The sequence below is a fragment of the Aspergillus ochraceoroseus genome, assembly GCF_002846915.1.
Source record: "Aspergillus ochraceoroseus IBT 24754 chromosome Unknown P175scaffold_11, whole genome shotgun sequence".
Classification (NCBI taxonomy): Eukaryota; Fungi; Ascomycota; class Eurotiomycetes; order Eurotiales; family Aspergillaceae; genus Aspergillus; species Aspergillus ochraceoroseus.
The window spans coordinates 604,283-624,751 of NW_024468486.1; the positions used below are offsets into that span (position 1 = coordinate 604,283).

Sequence of the window (20,469 nt, forward strand, 5' to 3'; positions counted from 1 at the left end):
AACTAGGGCAGATACGTTGGATGTTCAACCAGGAGAGCCAACATCCTGTGGACGGCCAAGTCCATTCGTCCGGACCATTGGTGCAATCAGGGACCCCACTGGTTTGTCTTGGTGCAACTTGTAGCCGGACGCTGGAACCCCGCCGACTTGGACAGTGCCTTGGTTAAGGGTGACTCCATGGGAGAGCAGTGGAGAATTCCCCATTGGTTTTTACGTTGATCGATATGGTTGGGTTCAAGGCGTTATTCGGGCTTCAACTGCGGATAGAAAGCACTTGAATTATAATATGAAGTATATATAGATATGTACAACATATGTAAATACATATAAAATACGGCATCCCTGTTCTGATACCCTCGTGCGCCTGAACTAAGTTTTTCTGGAGAATTCGATATCAATGGCGCGGCTGAATCACGGACCCATTAGCCTACGGACCACATCGTAGAATCCTAGAGATATAATCTGCCTAGTGCTTCATAGTAGTAGGACGTACTAGTATGGATATGGAGTACCTGTTACCAAACCAAGTGAAACAACACAAAGATTAGGTACTCACAACAGACATCAACAATCAGATCCATAGAGTACCAGGTACCTAGATAAAATCCTCCCCTTAGGTAGGTAACAGCACTTGTGACTGATTATGAAACCATCCTAAATCTTCCAACACTTGTACTGAGTACTCCGTACTCAACTCTGAAACTGCCCGATGCCCGACAAACCCGAGCCCCTTTTCTTCTTCTTCTTCTTCTTTCTTTCTTTTTTATGTTAAGGAGCTAGACAGGTCATTAACTAGAGCCTGAATATGTCTACGTTTACGGAATCCGTCAACGGAGTTTGCTTGCTATAATCTATAATTCCAATTTAGTCTCTCTCTCTCTCTCTCCTGTTCTTCTACTAGATAAAATAAAGTACTCTAGTGAAGAATATACTAACTATGTACTCCGTACAACACACAGTTTAAAGTTGAAATATATATATATATATATATATATATTTACCAGGAATAAAGATTGGTCAAACTTCAGCCGTCTCCGTAAGGTTGCGTACGGAGTACTCGGGATGAACAAGTAAGTAGGCAAGGACTGTATGTAGACTACCTAGGTCGTGGTATCATGATGCTTGTCTTTCTTAGTCGGCCGTCTACCTTTTATCCTACTACTACTACCCTACTATTATTATTATCAAGGTTTGAATATACCAAGTGAAACCCTAATTGTAGCCTATATTCTATATTTGTATGTTGAGTGATGTTGCATTTACTACTTTTGGCATGATTACTGAGTTAGGAGGTTGTTATTAACTAACTATGGGTAGATGTGCTTTATAAGTTTATTATATGTTGTGCTATTGTTAACTATATTAACTAGTTAGTATATTGATAGATTGGTCATTGTTATATCCAGGGTTCTTGCTAGGAGATACCTAGAACTATGTATAGAGAGAGAATAAATTAATCTCGTAGGGATATGATCAATATTATCCTTGTCATCAGTCTGGGAAATACAAGTACTACCTACCTAACTGTAGGAATGTCTATATGTATGTATACATGTTTCTCTATTTGAGAAAAAAAAGTACATATAATTTAGTTACTCATTATTGATTGCGTAGTCAGTCGGCCTGCTTACCGAGGAACATGTTCCCAAGGTGGAGTGCGTATGGGTCATCGTAATCCATACTCTGAGTCTGCAATGGGTGGCAACTTGGAACTAGTACTCAGTTCGTTTGAGAAATCTCAGACTCCTAGTAGACGTCAACTCTGGAATCTCGTTGGTCGTCGTTTCGGGGAATTGAGTTTGACAGCCTGCTTGGGAGCCGTTCGCACTTCGGACATATCTTGTTACATCTGTCTGTCTATCTCTACTCAACTGTACAGGTACGGAGTACTTAAAAGACAAAGACAGGAGAGCCCTGCGATGTCAGTATCATACCATACCATACATACACTCTGTACAGACTAGTACTATGAACCCACTCGCAGTCCGATCTCTCTAGTCTAAATCGGGGTGGAGGCGATCGGCAGAGTGCCAGCGGCCAGCCAGATAACACACAACACAACCTAGATCTCGAACTACCAAGTACGTAGTACCGTACCTAGGTCCGGAGTACAGTAAAGTAGTATTTATGAATTTAGTTAACTGTCTTGGGATCTGTATGAGTCATCGGATGACGGTAACTATTTTACGCCAACACTCGTCTTGAGATAAGGCGAACAGACAGCAGTTTGTTTCTGTCCTGTACAGTATCCGTACAGTACCTGATAAGTACGAGTGAGTGGTACACCGTTGAACTGGCGCGTCCTGCAACACCCCACCCGAGTCTGGAGTTTCGATCCAGACTTCGTAACTTCGTCGATTGAGAAAGACGAACGATTGCTCCGTCGGCTGTAGCCCATACGTTGACGGTTGTGTGGATATCATTCTATGTATACTCTATAGTATATATATACAGGAGTTGTACTTCAGTTCGGGTCTGTCAAGGATACCAAGTTGAGCGAATGCAAACACGAATGAGGCATTTAACTCTCTTTATGTACTCTGCATTTGTACAAGCACAATATCCATGTAATCAGCAAAAGTTTTAGATGGCCGCCGCTGTAAGATCTCGCTTGGCTCGCTCGCGAACCTGCCTTGCCCATCTTAAATTTATCCTTGTCAAACCCACGAGGCTCATAGAATGAGAAGAATAGTTTTTTTTTTTGATTAAATTATCCAGATGATTGGTAGAGAACACGGTTCTCCTTTGACCACATAAAATAACCCGCGACAGGAAGGGTTGCCCATTTCTTTGAAAGTGCTGATATCAGACACATCTCCACCTAACTAACTAACTATTCCCTCGAACTGAAAATCATCAATCCTCTGAGTCAGCATGCTGCGTTTGCCAGATAGATTCGCGAAATAAATCCATTCATCAAGTGCGGTGCAACTCCAATAAACTAATTAAAGTCAAGTACATGAATAGATCCAGAATCCAAGTCATATATTCCCTATTTATCCTGAAAATAGTAATTTCCCTAGCCGCCTCGCCCGCGCGGTCGCCACAGTGACTGGCTGACAACACCTTGTGTGCTCTAGACATCAACTTAACCGTACCTAAGAAGTTAAGTATCTTGGAAGACTGCCCTATTTAAGGATGACTTTATTACATATATAATTAATCTTATCTTTACCAAACTCATATCGTCTAGTAATGAGGTCACGAAATTCACTTTGGGCTCGACAAAGCTCTATATATCAAAGGTTCATTCACCGAACCTCTTCCTCATTGCTTCGCTATCCGTGCTCTTGGAAATCTACTGGTGGACTTACATGCAAGGCGTCCATGGCTTTGAAGAACTTCTCGTCCAGTGCGGACTCTGGTTCACTCCCATTCGAATACGTACCGATAGAAGAAGTCGAGAGACTTGAAAACTAGATTCATAGATTCGTTGAATGCCTCAGGCCGTAGTAAGCAGTCCCATCGAAGAAATTCTCGTCTGCTGATTGGTTGGGAAAATCGTGGTCATGTGATATTGTTGTGTAAGATCACGTGATATCCGCTGTTTGTCACCAAACAATCCGCAAAGACTGTGAATGATCGACATTCAATGGCCAACAGGGCGAAATGCCCAACATTGGATTCGAAATCACGAAATCGGTTATAAAACTTGAGCAATCTCTGTTATATATATGACATGCCCCCCGTGGCCAGGGGTAAACGGCCGAATTTGCTGCAACATGGGATCCGCTGAACAATGGGGGATCTTCCTCCACCGATGTCTAATTGATCGGGTTGATGCTGGAGAGTTTCGGGATTTGACCAAATTGTTATCGCAACGGTTTCCCATCACCGAATGGGCTCTTATTGATACCTTGTTGGAAACGCGTCTGTTCACTAGGATCAAGTGGGATCCACTCGTTCCCCTGTATGTCGACTGCCTGTGCAAGATGGGAAAGGTCCAGATCTCAACCGCCTTGACTTCCCTGTTAAAATTCTCATCCATCCATGACAAGCCACAATCGCCTGGGGCAGATGCGAACCAGTTGAAGAAGAATTCAAAATGCTACACTCTCATGACCGATATCAGAGTTATCCAGGATGCAATGCTTTCCGTCTCCACGGGAAGCGCAACGAAGACGTTAACAGAGGCTATCCATACCTTTTCCGCGGCTGTAGACTGGATCCAAGCAGTTGTTTCCTGGCACAACAATCATATAGACCCAAGTCAGCAAACAGGTGGGCTGATGAGCTCTACGGATGCTGTTCTCCTGTTTGAGTCTCTGGGCATCTTGCTTGCTGCTTTGTCTGGGACTGCCAAGGGATTGGAAGTTCTTTCTGCGGACTCTCACGAAGGTAATTCCATTTGTTGTTGTTGTTTTTTTTTTTTTTTTTTTTCAATATATCTTGCTAACGATAATTGACATTTTAGCCCTGAAGATCCAACTTGGGCAGGCCCTTTCAGCGTATCTTCCTCTCTGTGTTGAAGTATCGCTCCCCCTCCGAAATAGACTGGATAGCTTGCAAAAAGAGTTCAGTCTGTACGGGCAACCACAGTCCAAGTCCTTGGAAGTGTCTATGATGGATAATGTCCATGTGAATGCCCTTCAATTTGAGGCATCTGTGATAGATGGGCCTGTCATAAGCTCCAGAGCCGGTCTCTACGTATATATAAACTCGATGGTATGTCTTGTCTCATTCCTTGGATTTGGGGCGTTCTGACATTTTAGCTTTTCGGCCGTCCATTGGTTGATGATAGCATCCTGCTAAGCTATCTTACCAATCGCTATGGAGTAAGTTGCATCGAAACCTGCTTCCGGAAATTACTAATCTACTCAGGGACATTATGAGGTCCTTATCGAGGAGGTTATAACGGCATCATTTGATGTTCTATCTAATGCGATGTACCGCAACGAATCCGGCCGAACAATGTTCTTGTTCCGTTCGTTCCTCGTCAATAAGCTGCCTACCTTCTTCGCTGCCATGTTGACAGTCTCCATGGTGTCATTACCAATGGAGGTGTGTATCAGCCATGCTCTGAGCCGTCTTGACCCAAACGCTTTCCCATCGTTCTCGCAAATGTTTTCCATGCAGGGCAACACGGTGTTGTCTGATGTGCGACAAGAGTTTTTGTTCTCGTGTGCGTCACACAAGTTGATTCCCGAATCTAGCATTGAGAGGCTCCTGGGAGAAAACCCCATGCAGACCCTTCCTGTTGGCGGGCCATATATCAAAGATGACCTTGTGTCGCAAATAACTTCCAATCCTGAACGTGCAGAGCAATTAATCAGTGATATAGAGTCCACAGAAGGCAACGCAAGCGCAATTGTTGGTGCCATCACAGAGGTAGGTTTTTTTTTTTTTTTTTCCCCTCCAACTTGTTCTCTTATCCTAGTACTGACAACGAAAGGTCATGCATAACCTTTGCAACCAAAGAGAGACAATGACACTAAAGAACATTTGCAACTCTCTCTCGCGCCGACCTCAATCTCTGGATGTAATTTTACTGTTCCGAAGTCCAAAACAAGTGCTTCAACCACTCTGCGCTTTGCTTGATTCGTGGCACTGGGACGAGGACCAAGGCGAGAGTCAGCCGGTGTATGATGAATTTGGAAGCATTTTGCTACTGGTGTTAACCTTCAAATACCGATATGACCTACGGCCATTTGATCTAGGTATCACGAGCGAGAACTCTTTCGTTCTGAGGCTAATAGAACGTGGCTCGTGCTGCCAGAAGCTGGACGAACTTAATGAAAAACAAAACAAAAACCTGGGAGAATGGATAGCGGCTCTTTTTATTGCTGAAGGAATCAGTGAAGAAACCATGTCCGCCTGCAGTCCGCAGGAATTTTACATGCTTGTTTCCACACTCTTTAACCAAAGTCTTGGAGCATGCGAGGCCGGGAAGCTCGAATTCGATACCCTCAAAGGAGGCTTTGAATGTAAGTCGTGTTTATGTATGACGCATTTCCATCACTGACAGTTGTAGATCTACTTGAGCCTTTCCTACTTCCATCGCTTGTTTTTGCATTGACTTGGCTGGGCAACCACATCTGGGAGAGTGAACAAGACCCTACAATCCCATTGAAAACATTGCAATCGCTGGTGAATCCTAGTTCAATATCAGGTGAAGCAAGGGAAATTCACTTGACTGTGCTGAATATCACCGCACGCTCTCTTGAGGAACAGCTCAAAGATGTTCGGGCTCGTCATCCGTCCCGGATGGATATCAAGCCTATTCTAGACGCCCTTGAACCATGTCTTTCTTTCCAGAGAACCGGCAGCTGCCGTAGGTCAGAGCTTGAAAGCTGGACCACGCACTCCCCGGGCGGCTTACTAGGTAGCATTCGAAGTACCTTTCAATCACTTGTCCTCTGGAGCACTAGTCCCGATGTGAGCATGGCACCCCTTTCCTACACCCACCGCCAAGTGGTTGCCGGTATTCGGATGTTGGGAGCGCCTCGTGTATTCAACTCGCTGCTGGAAGAATTGAAGCTGCAAAGCGAGGCAGGTAGTGGCGACCTCGCACTGGATGTAGCCGCAACTATTGTGTGTGCGCCACTTGCGGAATCATTCGCTGTGGAACAAAACAATCACCACCCAGTGGATCCTACCAAGGAGCCAGTCCCCCGGACCCCGATCCTCACTCTCCGAGACGCACTCAACTTACAGCACGAGAATGTCCCGAAAATGTCCGAGAAGGACCCCTTGCGCGCGGAGGTGATCGTGCGACTCTACCGCCGGGTGAATTCATTGATGACCCCACCGGCCCAGGTCACGAACCTAGATATGAGCAATATCATTCAGAACATGCAGCTAGGCGTGGACACCCCGGCACCAATGGGTCTCCACACGTCGGGGGCAGACGGCACAGGAGCCCAACATGCCACAGCCAACATCAACCAAATCATGGACAATGCGGCGGCGGCGGTCGGCATGGACAGCGGACAAGGGATGGCAGGGATGGCAGGGATGGAGGGTATGGGACTCGATACCTCCGACGAAGGACTCGACCCGAGTATCGACGATGTGCTAAACGCAGCAGACATGAACCCCGAGTTTCTCGATCTAGACATGGAGGGGATGTTTCAATAAATAATCTTTGAATTCTGATTAAATGTACAAGTGAATAAAAATTTTTTTTTTTTTTATTTTTTAAACAACAACAACAACACATAACCAACATCCCTCCCCCATCCTACCACTACATTACATTATTATCCAAACAATCAGCCTTTTTTTTTTTTTTTTTTTTTTTTTCGCATGCACACACCAACCTACCTACCCTAGAAGTTCAACCCCCCCTGCAGTTTCTGAAATGCCTCGGGCACGCCCGACCCCGGAACTAACGTATTCGCAATCGCCAGCGGATTGAAGGCTCGTGGGGACTGGGTTGGGATTGGAGCCGCCAGGGCGAGAGAGGAGAGAGTAAGAGTGGTGAGGAGAAGAGAGAGCTTCATTTTGGATCGAAGAGTAATAGATATATATATATATACTATATATATAGTCGATGTAAAACGCAACGTAGACGTAGATGTAGTAGATATGATATGGATGTAGGTATGTGGGTTGGTGATTAGGAGAAAGGATGGAATTATGAGAGGGATATATACTTTGTAAAGTTAAGAGATATCCAGGTAATACGTATATAATATATATATATATATATATATAGGGTTGTTTCTACTAAGGAGCGGAGCGGAGGGGTTGACGCGATTCTGTGCAATTTGTGTATGTAGGTAGGTAGGTAGGTAGGTGTTGGAATGTGGGAGCTGGAATGGAATGGAATGGAGGGTTTGGATGTATGTAGTGATCTTGAGGAGAACAGGGATAATAATAACTGTATGGTTAAAATTCTAGTTTAGAAATACATAGGGATGGATTGATTCAAACTATCTATCTATATTGTATCGTATGTCTATAAGCAAACTTAAGACATGCAGAGAGGTTATCATTAGACATAGTTAATGTAGGTACATCGTATACCAGAAAGAAAGCACAAGCAGGATCAAAATTGAAATAACCCCTGGTTAGCCAGTCATTATCACCCTCCACCCTACCTAGGTACAGAGTATACGCCTCGCCTCGCCTCGCCTACCTACCTAGGTTCTAATCCTTGCTCAGCATAGGGCTCCAGCCAGCCTCCTAGTACCGCAGCGCACAGGAAGCTAAATTCCAGTACTCCGTACCTAAAGCATGGGCTCGGGGCAATTACTCTACGAAGCAAGAAAACGCAAGTATAGCAGCTCGCTTCCGCTGGCTGCATGTTGGATCACATTACACGTGAAAAAAAAAAAAAAAAAATAACAGAAAATAAAGAAAACTCACCTGGTAGGCCAGGCTGGTCTCTAGGTAGTTCACTAGCAAGTATAGTCTGTTCTCCTGGATGCTTACTGGTTGAACGGGATTACCCGCGTTGCGACGGTGGAAATGTCAACAGGAATATGCAGATCGGTCTTTTGATTGGAGGGACTAGTAACGTTCGATTTCAGCTGTAGGGGAAGACAAGGTCAAGGTCAAGGGAAAGAAAATATAAGACAGATTTCTGCAGGATGTGTTCTTCCCCCCCAGTTCCAGCACCTTTCTTTTTTTACAGATGTAGTTTGCTTCTTGATATGCAGTATATATTTGTTTTTGTTTTTTTTTCTAAGCCGATTTAGGTAGGAGATTGATAAGCAGGAAAAATTATTCCCTGTCGGCAGTAATCTGTGCCATGATGTAGGTGGGTGAAGTAAGTACCTTTGTGCCTACTGCTGCAGCGCTGCTTCTGGAGTAAGTATGCGAAAGTTATGCTATTGGCTGATGGGGATAATGTTTGTCTGTGACACTTGCAGAGTGGAAGAACGATATCAATGTTGAGGAGCTGATGGAGGAAAAATAGCCTCCGGTGTCGGGGGTGACGGGGGTGACGGGGGCGCTATTGCTTTCCTTTTTCGATTTTTTGCTTCGGTGCCAAGTTTCCGGATAAAGGTGTAGAATAGATGTTATGGGTCCATGTCGTATTCCGGCGAGCCTCCAGATCATTGCGGAGTCCCGTGGCAAGCAAGCACTGAGGAATTGAGAGCATATTGCGAGATCTCGAAATCAGTTGCACATTTTCAAGCCGTCGGCCGCAGCGCGAGGGTGCGGAGAATGTCTGTTCTTTCGGCCTGCATGCGCCTGCGTCTGCGCCGTGCGTCTGCATCGAAATGGATCGTAATCACGAGATCAAACATGGTGTGTTGGACGTAGAACTTGCTTCCTCTTTCTAACTCCTCTCCTGTCTGGTATACAACTAGGTATCAGGGGAAAGCCGCGATCATGGAGTCAGCTTGATAGGGCTTATTTTTCCTGTCCGCAATGATATGCGGTGTGACTGCTGTGGAATGAAATCCTGCTATCGTGAACGATGATTCGAGCACTGGGGGAATTTAGAGTAGAAAAAAGGTTCGGTGCCGGCACGAGTGACAGGGAGGGCCACGGTAGGGCGCTTAAGCTTAACAGAAACTTCCCATTTCCCAATTATCACGCGTGCTCGCCAGGACAGACCACTTGATTGATGAATCGTCGAAACACTCAAGAGATGCACGAAGTAATGAGTGTGATAGTGTGATGGAAATATATTTGCCCAATAAAAATAGTTTTCTTGTGGTCAAAGCACAAGGAGATAAGTACTATCTTCCCCGGACCATTCTGGCTGAAGGGATGGGATGAGGAACGTGCAACCCTTGGCTGGATAACAATAAGATCCGCATCACAACGCGTCGTTGATCGCTCGGGACAATCTCCTATCCAGGAATCTGATCCTGCCTCGTTCCTCCAAAGTCAGGCCAGGCCGCCTCGAATGTTGAAAGGAGGGGGGAAACAAGAACGAGTAAGATCTGGCCGGGCCCCATGGCCTGGAGGATTCGTTCTCTGGGCACCCCCGTTGGACGGAAGACCAGAAGGTCAGCCCGAAGGAGTAGGCTTGCAGAATCTCAGGATTGGACGATTTAGGGCCAATGGGAACAGACCCCGGGGAGGACGCCGTGATTGCTTGTTAGTCTTGTCTCAGTGACTGGACAAAAATTGTCGCGCTATTTCGCCATCTCTACTAGTCGTAGAGAGGAAAAGAAGCCAGTGCACAATTGCATACTCTGTATGCAAGATATTGACGCAGCACAGTTGAGGGGCCAAAAATTTTGGAGGCAACGAGCTACTACGGCTTTGACGGTTCTTCAGCCGGATGGCGAATGTGTTTACTCCGGACTAAACCACGCAAGTCTGGCTAATGGATTATATTTTGGGCTTCACGGATGCACTACTGGCTCATTCCTACCTAGGCACCTCTCGCAGAGGCTCCACCAGAATCCACATCCTGTCTGTTGGGGATTCGATCTGCCGACTTGACGAAAAGTGGACGAAAGACGGGATGCTGTTTGACTTGGGACCGTGACCGTGAGTTCATGATGGAGCTGTCACTTCGGAGACCACCTTTTTTTGTTTGACAGCAGAATTGATTCATGTACGGCTGAGACCCTTGCAAGCAAAGCCCTGTTCCCTGTAATGGGGTTGCCCCATTGCCTAGAAGGAAACATCAAGTTCAATGCCGAATGCGGTCGGGGTTTGCTCAATCCTCACCTATACTACAGCCTAGTACCAACTACCGACTACCGACAATATGGATGAACCACATACCTGGACGCCACGGTTCCTGAGACTATCAAGATTTGATCAGAATCGCATCGACGGAGGATGGTTCTGTACGAATAAAAGGTTCAGGGAGAAACTCATTTTCTTCCTTTTGTGGACCCGGTGGATGAGGGATGAAACACGCCGGCGGTGGATTTCTCATGATGGAGTCAGATCTCAAGAGTCCCTGGTTCTTCCTATTTCGATTCCAGTGATGTGCAAAGTATGACGACAACGAAAATCGCACAACCGCTCCCTGAACCTCATGACCTAAAGATATTTGATAGACCAGTGTGGACAAAAGACACCGGAAAGCAGGTAAACCACCACATGATTAGACCTCTCAAAAAAAAAAAAAAAGAACAGCAATGCCTTAATGCCTGAATGTGCCTGAATATGCCTGGAGCCTACCTACCCCTGATAAACCGTTAGCTACTCCGTTCTAAGACAGGGGAGAGTAAAGATGCGTGCCCAAAATACCATCACTTAATTAATTTTTAATAAATCCCCCCTGTCGGTGGGGCCGATACACGGGATGGGGTCCCTATGGGCTGACATCTTCCCTGGCGCACGAGGATGACCATCGAACATCCGGATTCCTCCAGAAGTTGAATGTCAGTTCCGTCCATCATCCCATGCCTCAAGAACCATAGTAGACGGCAGACTTAGTGGGGTGGAAAGCCGTCGCCAACTACGGCATAGGACGTGGAATGTTCTGCCTCACTTGATTCTTGTATTAGCTTGATAATCCGATAACAGTACTCGGGAGGACGGGTTAATTAATTTAGGACGGACCGTGTCTTTGTTTCGATGAATCAAAAGTCAAGGGTGACAAAAGTACAAGCTTCTTAGCATCCAATTCCAGAGCTAAGTCGAAAGACGCGTAGAAGGTAAGCTAGTAGTAGTAGTAGTAGTAGTAGTTGTAGTAGTTGTAGTAGTTTTAGTGCTAATGTCCCCAGCAGTTGACACCTGCAGGCAACTTTGAGCACGTGCGGTGGTCCTCAACGAGTTACAAAGAGAATAACTTCATATATCCCTCAAATAGGAAGAGGAGTTTTGTACGCCCGATTAGATAGGTTATTAGCAGCCTAAATCCTCATTAAATTACCTCCTTCATCCTAGTTCAATCCCTGCTCTCGATTTGGCGGCAGGTAACGTTCAACCCTCTTTTTGTTGGATGGACGCTGGACAAGCTTCTTTCGCATCAAAGATACGACAGCCCTCGTCCCGCCTGTTATTACCCCGATCGCTTCGATAGAGCAGCGCCAACGTGGATGATCTGTCATATTTCCCTTTCTTTGACGTTGGTTGACACCGTGACAGCTCGCATTCTGAAATTTCACCTGGTGGCAACGCGCCTTATGCCCGCGGACCCCACGATTTGGGCCTTTCGATGCCCCTTTTGCGGCATACCTACCTCTATTGATCACCTGGGATGCCGTCGATGGTCGAGTTCGCCTCCCCGGAATCCCGCCTTAGTTGGTCCCACAAGACGAGAGCGCGACGAAATTAAGTCAACCGTCCCTTTGTCTCCCTCCCGCCTCTGTCGGTCGGATTTTGCTTTCTTTCACACCACTAGTAGGCAAACTACTACTGGTTAAGAAAGGGAAGTTCTTGGTAACCTCCAAATTGGCAATCATCTACCTTCCTGGAGAAAACTCGGAGCCCCAGTGGATCTAGAAAAACTCCATTGGTTGCCGCGCTTGCTCGAAATGGCATTACGTGAACTCCGATCCAACTCAAACCGCTTGAGTTATTCCTCGCTGCATTCCTTTCACTACTTCATCTTTGGTCCTTCGTAGGCCTCTCGTACGAGAAGCACGGATGAAGTACTGAGAACAACCCGAAGAATGACGTCGGGGTTGCAGTGACATCTGCCTGATCGATAAGTTTATGTCCGTATTCTAATAACCTTGGGATGGTGGATGTTGATTATCAATGACTGACAAAAGTGTTTTCCGCAGCACAGCCAGCTTTTCGGAATTCACAAGTCCAGTTTAGGCAGATTGGAGAGGCAAACTCTATTTGAGGGCAGCTCTTTGCGGCACCGTATTTGGGCCAGGAGTCCAAAACACGGGCAGATCTTTCTCTCTTTATGGTAAATCCAGCAATTAACTCGAGAGGGAGCCGGCGGGTGTGGATGGGATCATCAAATAAGATGGCGGTTGATATGGATCTCCCCGAATGCACCGCCTAGCCAATCGGGTCCGTTGTAGCTCTTACTTAGGGCTGCTTCTGTCGGAGATGTAATTTGTCCAGATAAGTAGGTGTTTATGCTCGTCCCAGAACCTCGAGATCGGGAGTTCCAGTGACCCGGGTGGGGGAAGAGGCTCCACGGGGCAGCGGGAGACGGAGTGATGATATCAGTCCACTATGCACACGGAGGACGGGTCTGGCATACCATTCCTGTATCATGGCATGATGGCAGTGGTCGGATACCCTTCTGCATGTAGCAGGGCGTTGCCAGGGCATGGACATTCATTCCTTGCGTCGTAGATTAGTACTCCAAGTACGGAGTAACTATATCGGTATATACAGGAGAGGTTTAGTTGATATGGCATGAGCTGGTGAGATCTGGTTGACTTGATCTGGTGTGAATGTGGTCGCGAAGCTGAAGTTACACAGAGATATGTATTATATATACTAGCTATATGATGATACTAACGACATCTCCAACCGAAGATAATCAAAGGGTCCAGGTTATGCCAGTTATGCTGCATCTGCTAGCCTACTAGAATGTACAGGATACCCCGGTATCTCCGTAATTGTGTTTGTTAAGTTCAGCCCAAGGCTACAGAGAGTACTTTGTGTATGCCTGAAAGAATCTAGACCAGACCCTCCGGAGTATATATATATATATACCTATATACACCAAATTAGGACACCCGATCTAAAAATTGAGCATTATTCCCCCTTCACATACCCAAGGCAGACAGATAATGGATACTCAAGGACAAATGAGTGTCCACTTGCCGACACAGGAATATGACGTCTAGAAATCCCAACAGGAAGACAACCCGACTGGCAGGTTTCCATTAAATGAAAGAACCAGCAAAGAAAAGTACGTGGTGAGTCAGTGCATTGGGACTAAATCCGGACTAAAGTCGACAAGGACAAGACATCGAGGGTCTAGTTTCTGTGCTGCGGAGTCGCACCGACTAGGAGCAGGTCGAGATCGAGAGTTAAGACAGGCGACAGGTCAGAAAATGGTGTCTATCATGTCTATTATTATTATCCACCAAGGTACGGTTGCTGCGTCGTCGATCTTTGAAAAAAAAAAAAGAAAAGCAAAGAAAAAAATGAATATATTCCAGTGTAGAGTTAGACTGGTGGGTGTTAATAATAAGGAATGTTAAGATATGGAAGACATGAGAATTAGCTTACCAGGAAACTTGGAATAATACAGAAGATTAATATAGAAATATTAATATAGAAATAATAATCTGGAATTCATGATTAATTAATTAATAGAGAATACTAGAAATTATTATTATTATATTGATTTTCTACACTAAAACATAACCCCTGTTTAGAGCTGCAGCTTGTTCACATTTCCTCTTCTCTCTTCTTGTATTGGTTGATTTCCGGATTTTCAATCTGGATCATATGAACAGAGAGTCCTTATAGCAGGTTTGTACAAAGTACTATCCATACCTAGGTAGTATACGGAGTAGAGTGGGAGGATTGTGTACAGTATAGGAGATTGGAAACTGCTCCCAATTACCCAATATGGAGAACGAGTGGTTCTCCATAAATAATATTTCTTTTTTTTTTTCTCTCGTCCCTTTTCTTTGTTATTTAGGAAAAAGCCAAAAATATTAAAAAAATATATATATTAAAAAAGAGAAAAAAAGAAAAATAGGAAAAGGAAAAGAAAAAGGAAAATCACAGTGGCTGATGTGATGGCAGATCGTCAACAAAAAGGTTAGCTGTTCTTTTTTTTTTCAAACTTGCTCTCCTAAGAGAGAGTATTTGATTGTACGGACTTGACAGATCATGGAGAGTAGAAGAGGGGATCTCTTCATTTGATTCTATTCTATTATTCTTTCTTATCTTCTCCCTTCTTTCCTCATTCTCCTCTGGTTCGGATTCAGCATACAAAGTGGAAGTGGATAACAGAACGACTAGACTCGGCGTGCTAACTTAGCCTCGAGAACTCCCGTCTAGACACTGATTTATTATTGACGACGGTTAGTTAGTATCTAGTTCATTTCCCCTCATATCATCACATTGTCTCCTCTCCCGTCTTTTAGTTCGTTCGTCTAGTCCCGTTATTCTAGTTATATTATTCTTTGCCTCCTTCGAGTCCTATGGATCATCTCCCTTTCTCCCCTTTCCTTCCTTTCCCTTCATACGGCCCAAGTGGACCAGTCCTGTTTCTTCAGTCATTCCTTCATTGCTGCTGGTAGCAATTCATTCTGCAATTGCTTAACTCTGCATTCCTTCCTCTGCCGCTATTTTTTTTTTTTGTGTGTGTGTCTTGCGACTCCCGCGCGGCCCTTGCTTGTCTTGCTGCGAGCTTCTTGTATCTACTATTATTTCACCAACACTAATTTTCCCCTTCGTCCCAGCAACGGCCCTGTGCTCCTCCTTCCTTCGTTATTTGCTCTCTGCATTCGAATCGACCCGCTTCGAAATCTGGTCAGAAGAGCTGCTATTTGTTTTGCTTGGTTGGGTCCTCGAAAGCTTGGGAACTAGGACCATCGTGCGGTCCTTGCTTGACCAAAAAGTTACCACCACGACCCTTTGGGAGGAGGCAGGATTGCAATTAGACTCCATTCATCCGAATCGACGTAATTCAGCATCCCTCTTTCACCCATCAACAATTCCCCGTGCTCGTGCCCGTCGACACTGGCCCAGGACCTCGTTTTGATCCGGCATCAGGAACGTGTTTGGTCAAAAGAAAAGCTCTGGAATAACTCCAGCTACGCTCGTTCTCCTTCTTGCTCATTCCTCTTTGGAATTTCGGTTCTATAGGTACGTGAGCCAGCATTCCTTTCTTTCCACCCGCCCTAGAATCCGGCATTCCCCCAGTGATGCGCACCGAGGAACCCTGCAAAACATTTGCCTCCTCCCCCATGGGTGGAAGGGAAACAACATCATGATTGACATCTCATTCTTCACAGTGCTGCCGGTTCCACTGTCACTGGGTACTATCTTCAACCACTCTTTATTCCACTTCTTCTATCTATACAGCTCGCTCAACCCAACAAGTTCGCCTTTCAAGTGTGTTCCTGAGTATTTTGACCTGGATAAGGATGCTTACTGGGCTGTCTCTGTCCTAAACACTGGTCGTCGGTGACCTCTGCGTCCGACGAGGTTGATTTATCGACCGCTTTTGCTTCTATAATTATATACTTAGAACAAGACATGGATCAAATGAAGCCCCATATTGCGCCTTTGAAGATCGAAAAAATAAATTCTAACCTGAACACCGCCTCGAATCGCTTCCATTCGCCTCAGAACGAGCGTCAGATTACTCCCCCATTGACGCCACGCAGCACCGCCCACGACGGCATTATGGATCGTTCGGAACCACCTAGGCCGGTGTTTCACAACTATCTCCGTGCTTTCTATCCTTTCCACCCTGCGGGAGATGTTTCTCCCTCTACAGTAACTCTACCGCTGGATCAAGGCGATATCATCTTGGTGCATTCTGTTCACACCAATGGCTGGGCCGATGGCACTCTTCTGGACACAGGCGCTCGGGGCTGGCTACCCACGAACTATTGCGAGGCGTACGACCAGCTCCCTATGCGCCATCTCCTAAAGGCATTGACTGACTTTTGGGATATTATTCGTGGGGGTTGCGGAACCCCCTTGGTAGACTTTGGCAACCAGGACCTTGTAAGAGGGTTGATTGCTGGAGTCCGATTTCTTTTGGTTCGTTTCGACGGTACTCTATCAAACAAAGCAACCCAAAGACTAATAAGATACGCAGGATAAATCCGAGTGTCTGACACGTGACTCTCCTTTGGTGAAGAGCCAGGATGGTCTACGACGCCATCGCAAGGCTCTCTTGGCTGACCTCTCCTCGCTAGTAAGGACGACGAAAAAATTCCAGGAGATCGCCAGCGGACAGGCCATGGAAGATGAAGTCGAGTACATGGTCGATGAGATGCTGCTTAAAGGCTTTAGCATCGTAACTCGCGGCGTTCGCTTCCTCGATGTCTGGAACGAGGAAGTTGGTCTGAGCAGGACCATTGCCGAACTCGAGCAGCAACAGCAATCTGCTCACAATGATATCCCACCGACCCCGGGGTCTGAGACCTTTCCGATGTCCGATGGAACTCCCTCCGAAGTTGGCACAGAGCGGAATGAGTCCAGGCTCTTGAACCGTAGTCGAATGGATATGAGTCGGGCATCAACCCGGATAGAAACGTTTGACGCGCAGCAGCAGCAGCAGCAGCAGCAGCAGCCCCGCCCTATGTCGATGACAACCAAACGCATCTCTGTTTCTCACCGAGTATCTTACACCGGCCCTGCCGCCGCCGCGGCTCGAAACCCAAACCTCGCCTCTGAACGCCTTACTGCCACATACGATGAGTTCCTCGGAGTCCTCGGCTCTTTTATTGGCCTCCATCTGCAATCCCGCTCCTCAGCGGAACTGGTTGTGACCACGGAGCAAGCTGTACGATCGTGTCGCGGCCTGCTGACGGTTATTGAAGCGGTTTGTGAGCATGATCCACAAGGATGTGATCTTCTCGAGCAAGCCCGCGACACCATGTATGAACGCCTGTCCGAACTCGTCTTTGCTGCCCGTGATGCCTTTCGACCGGCTCAGTCGCCGGATGATGAGCTAGTTTTTATGCCCGATGAAGGCAAGCGTCTCGTGGATGCAGCTACTGATTGCGTGCGGGCAGCTGGGAATTGCATGGCCAAAGCACGCCTTGTGCTGGAGCAGTGCGGGGACTTTGAGCTCGAGGCCCTCCCCCAGGATCCTGTCATTACTCTGAATAGCACTTTACCCGATGAGAAGGCTACCCCACAGCCACAGCGGACACCCGATGTGGCGGGCGAGCAAACTCGACCCCAGGACCTTCGGCTGCCCCCACCTCCTCTCAAAATCCCTCAGTCCAACACCCACTCCTCTCCCTCCACCCCAGGCCTCACCGATGATGCTACTCCCTCTTCCTTCCAATCGCGGGGCGGTGCCATTACTCCTGCTACCGCTGCTACCGAGCAATCCTCTTTCCGATCCTCCATGTTGTCTTCCAGCTTCGAGAAGCCGTCCTTCCATTCCTCCCCACTGGATGTTATTGCTCCTGCAGATTCCTTCCATCGCAACAGTCAACCCAAGTCCGAGGTCAGTGAGTCATTTGGCCGCGGCATAACGAGCAACGGAAGCAGCTTCACTTACAATAGCCATCTCCGTGACTCGGAAATGAGTGGAGTGTCTCAGACCTCTACCCGGGCTACCTCCCCTGACATTTGCAGTCACTCCCAGGTTCCGTCTCTCAAAGGTAGTGTGAGCCACTCAACTTTGGCTGAGGAGAGTGAGGAGACGGAGGCCAATCTGTTGGAAAAGACTTATGCCCATGAATTGATCTTCAAGGATGGTCAGGTGATGGGTGGCAGTCTACGGGCCTTGGTTGAGAAGCTCACAGCGCATCAGTCGACTCCAGACGCCATGTTTGTCTCGACTTTCTATCTTACATTCCGTCTCTTTGCTACTCCGATGGAGTTTGCGGAGGCATTGGTTGACCGGTTCAACTACATTGGGGATACCCGACACGCCGCTGGCCCGGTCCGCCTGCGCGTGTATAACGTATTCAAGGGCTGGCTGGAATCTCACTGGCGCCATGACTGTGATATGACAGCTTTGGAATTCATCGTTGATTTTTCGAGCACCAGTTTGATGCAAAATCTGCCTACGGCGGCCCGACGCTTACTGGAGTTGGCTGAGAAGGTTTCTCAGCTACATGGGCCAGTAGTACCTCGTCTTGTGTCCTCGATGGGCAAGACGAACACGGCGACGGCCCAGTATATTCACCCCGATACTCCGCTTCCTGCCCCCATGCTGGGCAAGAAAGAGCTCAACCTTCTCAAGCAGTGGAAGAACGGGGAGGCTAGCATCACCATTCTCGATTTTGATCCAATGGAACTGGCACGGCAATTCACTATTAAAGAGTCTCGGATCTTCTGCACCATTCTTCCTGAGGAGCTGTTGGCGACGGAATGGATGAAGAAGAGCGGCTCACTGGCAGTCAACGTACGTGCGATGTCCACTCTTTCCACAGATCTAGCACACTTGGTTGCGGACTCGATACTGCAGCTGGAAGAGCCCAAAAAGCGGGCTGCTATTATAAAGCATTGGGTCAAGATTGCCAACAAATGTCTGGAGTTGAACAACTACGACTCTCTGATGGCAATTATCTGCTCTCTGAACTCGTCGATGATCTCCCGGCTCAAGCGCACCTGGGAGATTGTCTCACACAAGACTAAGGCCACGCTCGAGACGCTCCGGAACATTGTCGATGTATCGCGAAACTATGCTGTGCTGCGTCAGCGTCTGCAGGGTCATGTCCCGCCCTGCCTGCCGTTTGTCGGCACCTACCTCACCGACCTCACCTTTGTCGACCATGGCAACCAAGCCCTCCGCAGCCTCCCTACGGATGACGGCGAGATGGCCGTCATCAACTTTGACAAACACGTCAAAACTGCGCGCATCATCAGCGAGCTCCAACGTTTTCAGATCCCATACCGCCTTACCGAGGTACCGGAACTGCAAGCGTGGATGCAGAACGAGTTGGTGCGAGTGCGCTCTAACGGCGAGAAGAGTCTGCAAACCTTCTACCGCCGGTCGCTGGTGCTGGAGCCTCGAGAAGCGCCCCAGCCACGCGCCCCCCTACAAACGACGGAGTCGAGCTCCTCGTCGATCCTCGAGAACGCGAAAGATAAATTTGATTTCTTATCCTGGACGAATACCTCGAAGCCCAAGTCGGTCGCAACCAACGGTTGAGCTGAACCGTCCAATCTTTCACACTATTTTATCACGACTGATGACGTTGCTTTCTTTTCATGTCTTAACGGCGCTATCTATCCCCCCCTTTTGTCTTTATCAAAACCCAGGTTTACCTGCCACCATCTCTTCTTGGATATTTTTTTTTTTCTCCTCACATTTTTGCCTTCTTTGTGGATACCTTTTCTAGCTACCGGCGGCGTCATGTTTTATCTTTTTTTTTTTTTTTTTTTTTGCTCACTGGACTTGATTTTGCTTCTACTATGTTATTATGTTGACCAGCAATTGGCGGAAAAAAGGGTGGCTCGGTCTAAAAGCAACGGCAACATATACAGGGATATATATATATAAGCCTCACGGCTCGGCTTTACACAGGGAATGGGAAGGGGATCATGATGCTATGGTATACTGTGTTTCCGGGATCGCGTTGCAGGCTTTTTTTTGGCAGGATTTTGCACAGGCTGGGTTGGGATTATTGGATCGATACCAGGAAGTTTTGGGAGGAATCGGAGCGAGTGCACAGCGTTTGCATTTGCATGGATTGTATTATTGTATTGTATATAGCTAATCAATCCGAATGGATTACCGTCATTTTCCGGTCAGCAGTAGACTCGATCGACCCACAACCACGCGTACGGATACGGACTACAAAGTCGCAATGAAACGCAAAAAGCAAGGAGAAAAATAGACGATGGGATCGACAAATATTGGATATTGGAGTAACTATACGGAGTATGTTTACTACTACTACTACTACTACCACTAACAAACTAGTTACTCTGTAGTCTGTACTATATATATATATATAGTTATCTAGGCAGCACTCTAGAAGCAACGTAGACGTACTTAATATTAGTGTCAATAATAGTTAGTTG

At 46.8% G+C, this 20,469-nt stretch overlaps 3 protein-coding genes across 3 annotated transcripts; 2 read left to right on the forward strand and 1 right to left on the reverse strand.

Annotated features, from left to right (window-relative positions):
- Positions 1-3,722: 3,722 nt before the first annotated feature.
- Positions 3,723-7,077, forward strand: nut1 (putative RNA polymerase II mediator complex subunit Nut1; the record flags this gene model as incomplete). Its single annotated transcript, XM_040896128.1, has 6 exons — positions 3,723-4,338; positions 4,415-4,665; positions 4,713-4,775; positions 4,822-5,328; positions 5,393-5,924; positions 5,966-7,077. The coding sequence occupies 6 exons, from the start codon at positions 3,723-3,725 to the stop codon at positions 7,075-7,077; spliced, it is 3,081 nt and encodes a 1,026-aa protein (XP_040748759.1).
- Positions 7,078-12,407: 5,330 nt separating this feature from the next.
- Positions 12,408-13,047, reverse strand: P175DRAFT_0561054 (uncharacterized protein; the record flags this gene model as incomplete). Its single annotated transcript, XM_040901020.1, has 3 exons — positions 12,408-12,510; positions 12,580-12,825; positions 12,922-13,047. 3 exons carry the CDS (start codon positions 13,045-13,047, stop codon positions 12,415-12,417), a joined length of 468 nt encoding a protein of 155 aa, XP_040748760.1. The 3' UTR covers positions 12,408-12,414.
- A 2,487-nt stretch (positions 13,048-15,534) lies between these two features.
- P175DRAFT_0467295 (guanine nucleotide exchange factor) lies at positions 15,535-19,828 on the forward strand. The gene is made up of 2 exons (XM_040894936.1): positions 15,535-16,515; positions 16,574-19,828. Exons 1-2 carry the CDS (start codon positions 16,003-16,005, stop codon positions 19,592-19,594), a joined length of 3,534 nt encoding a protein of 1,177 aa, XP_040748761.1. The 5' UTR covers positions 15,535-16,002; the 3' UTR covers positions 19,595-19,828.
- Positions 19,829-20,469: the final 641 nt, after the last annotated feature.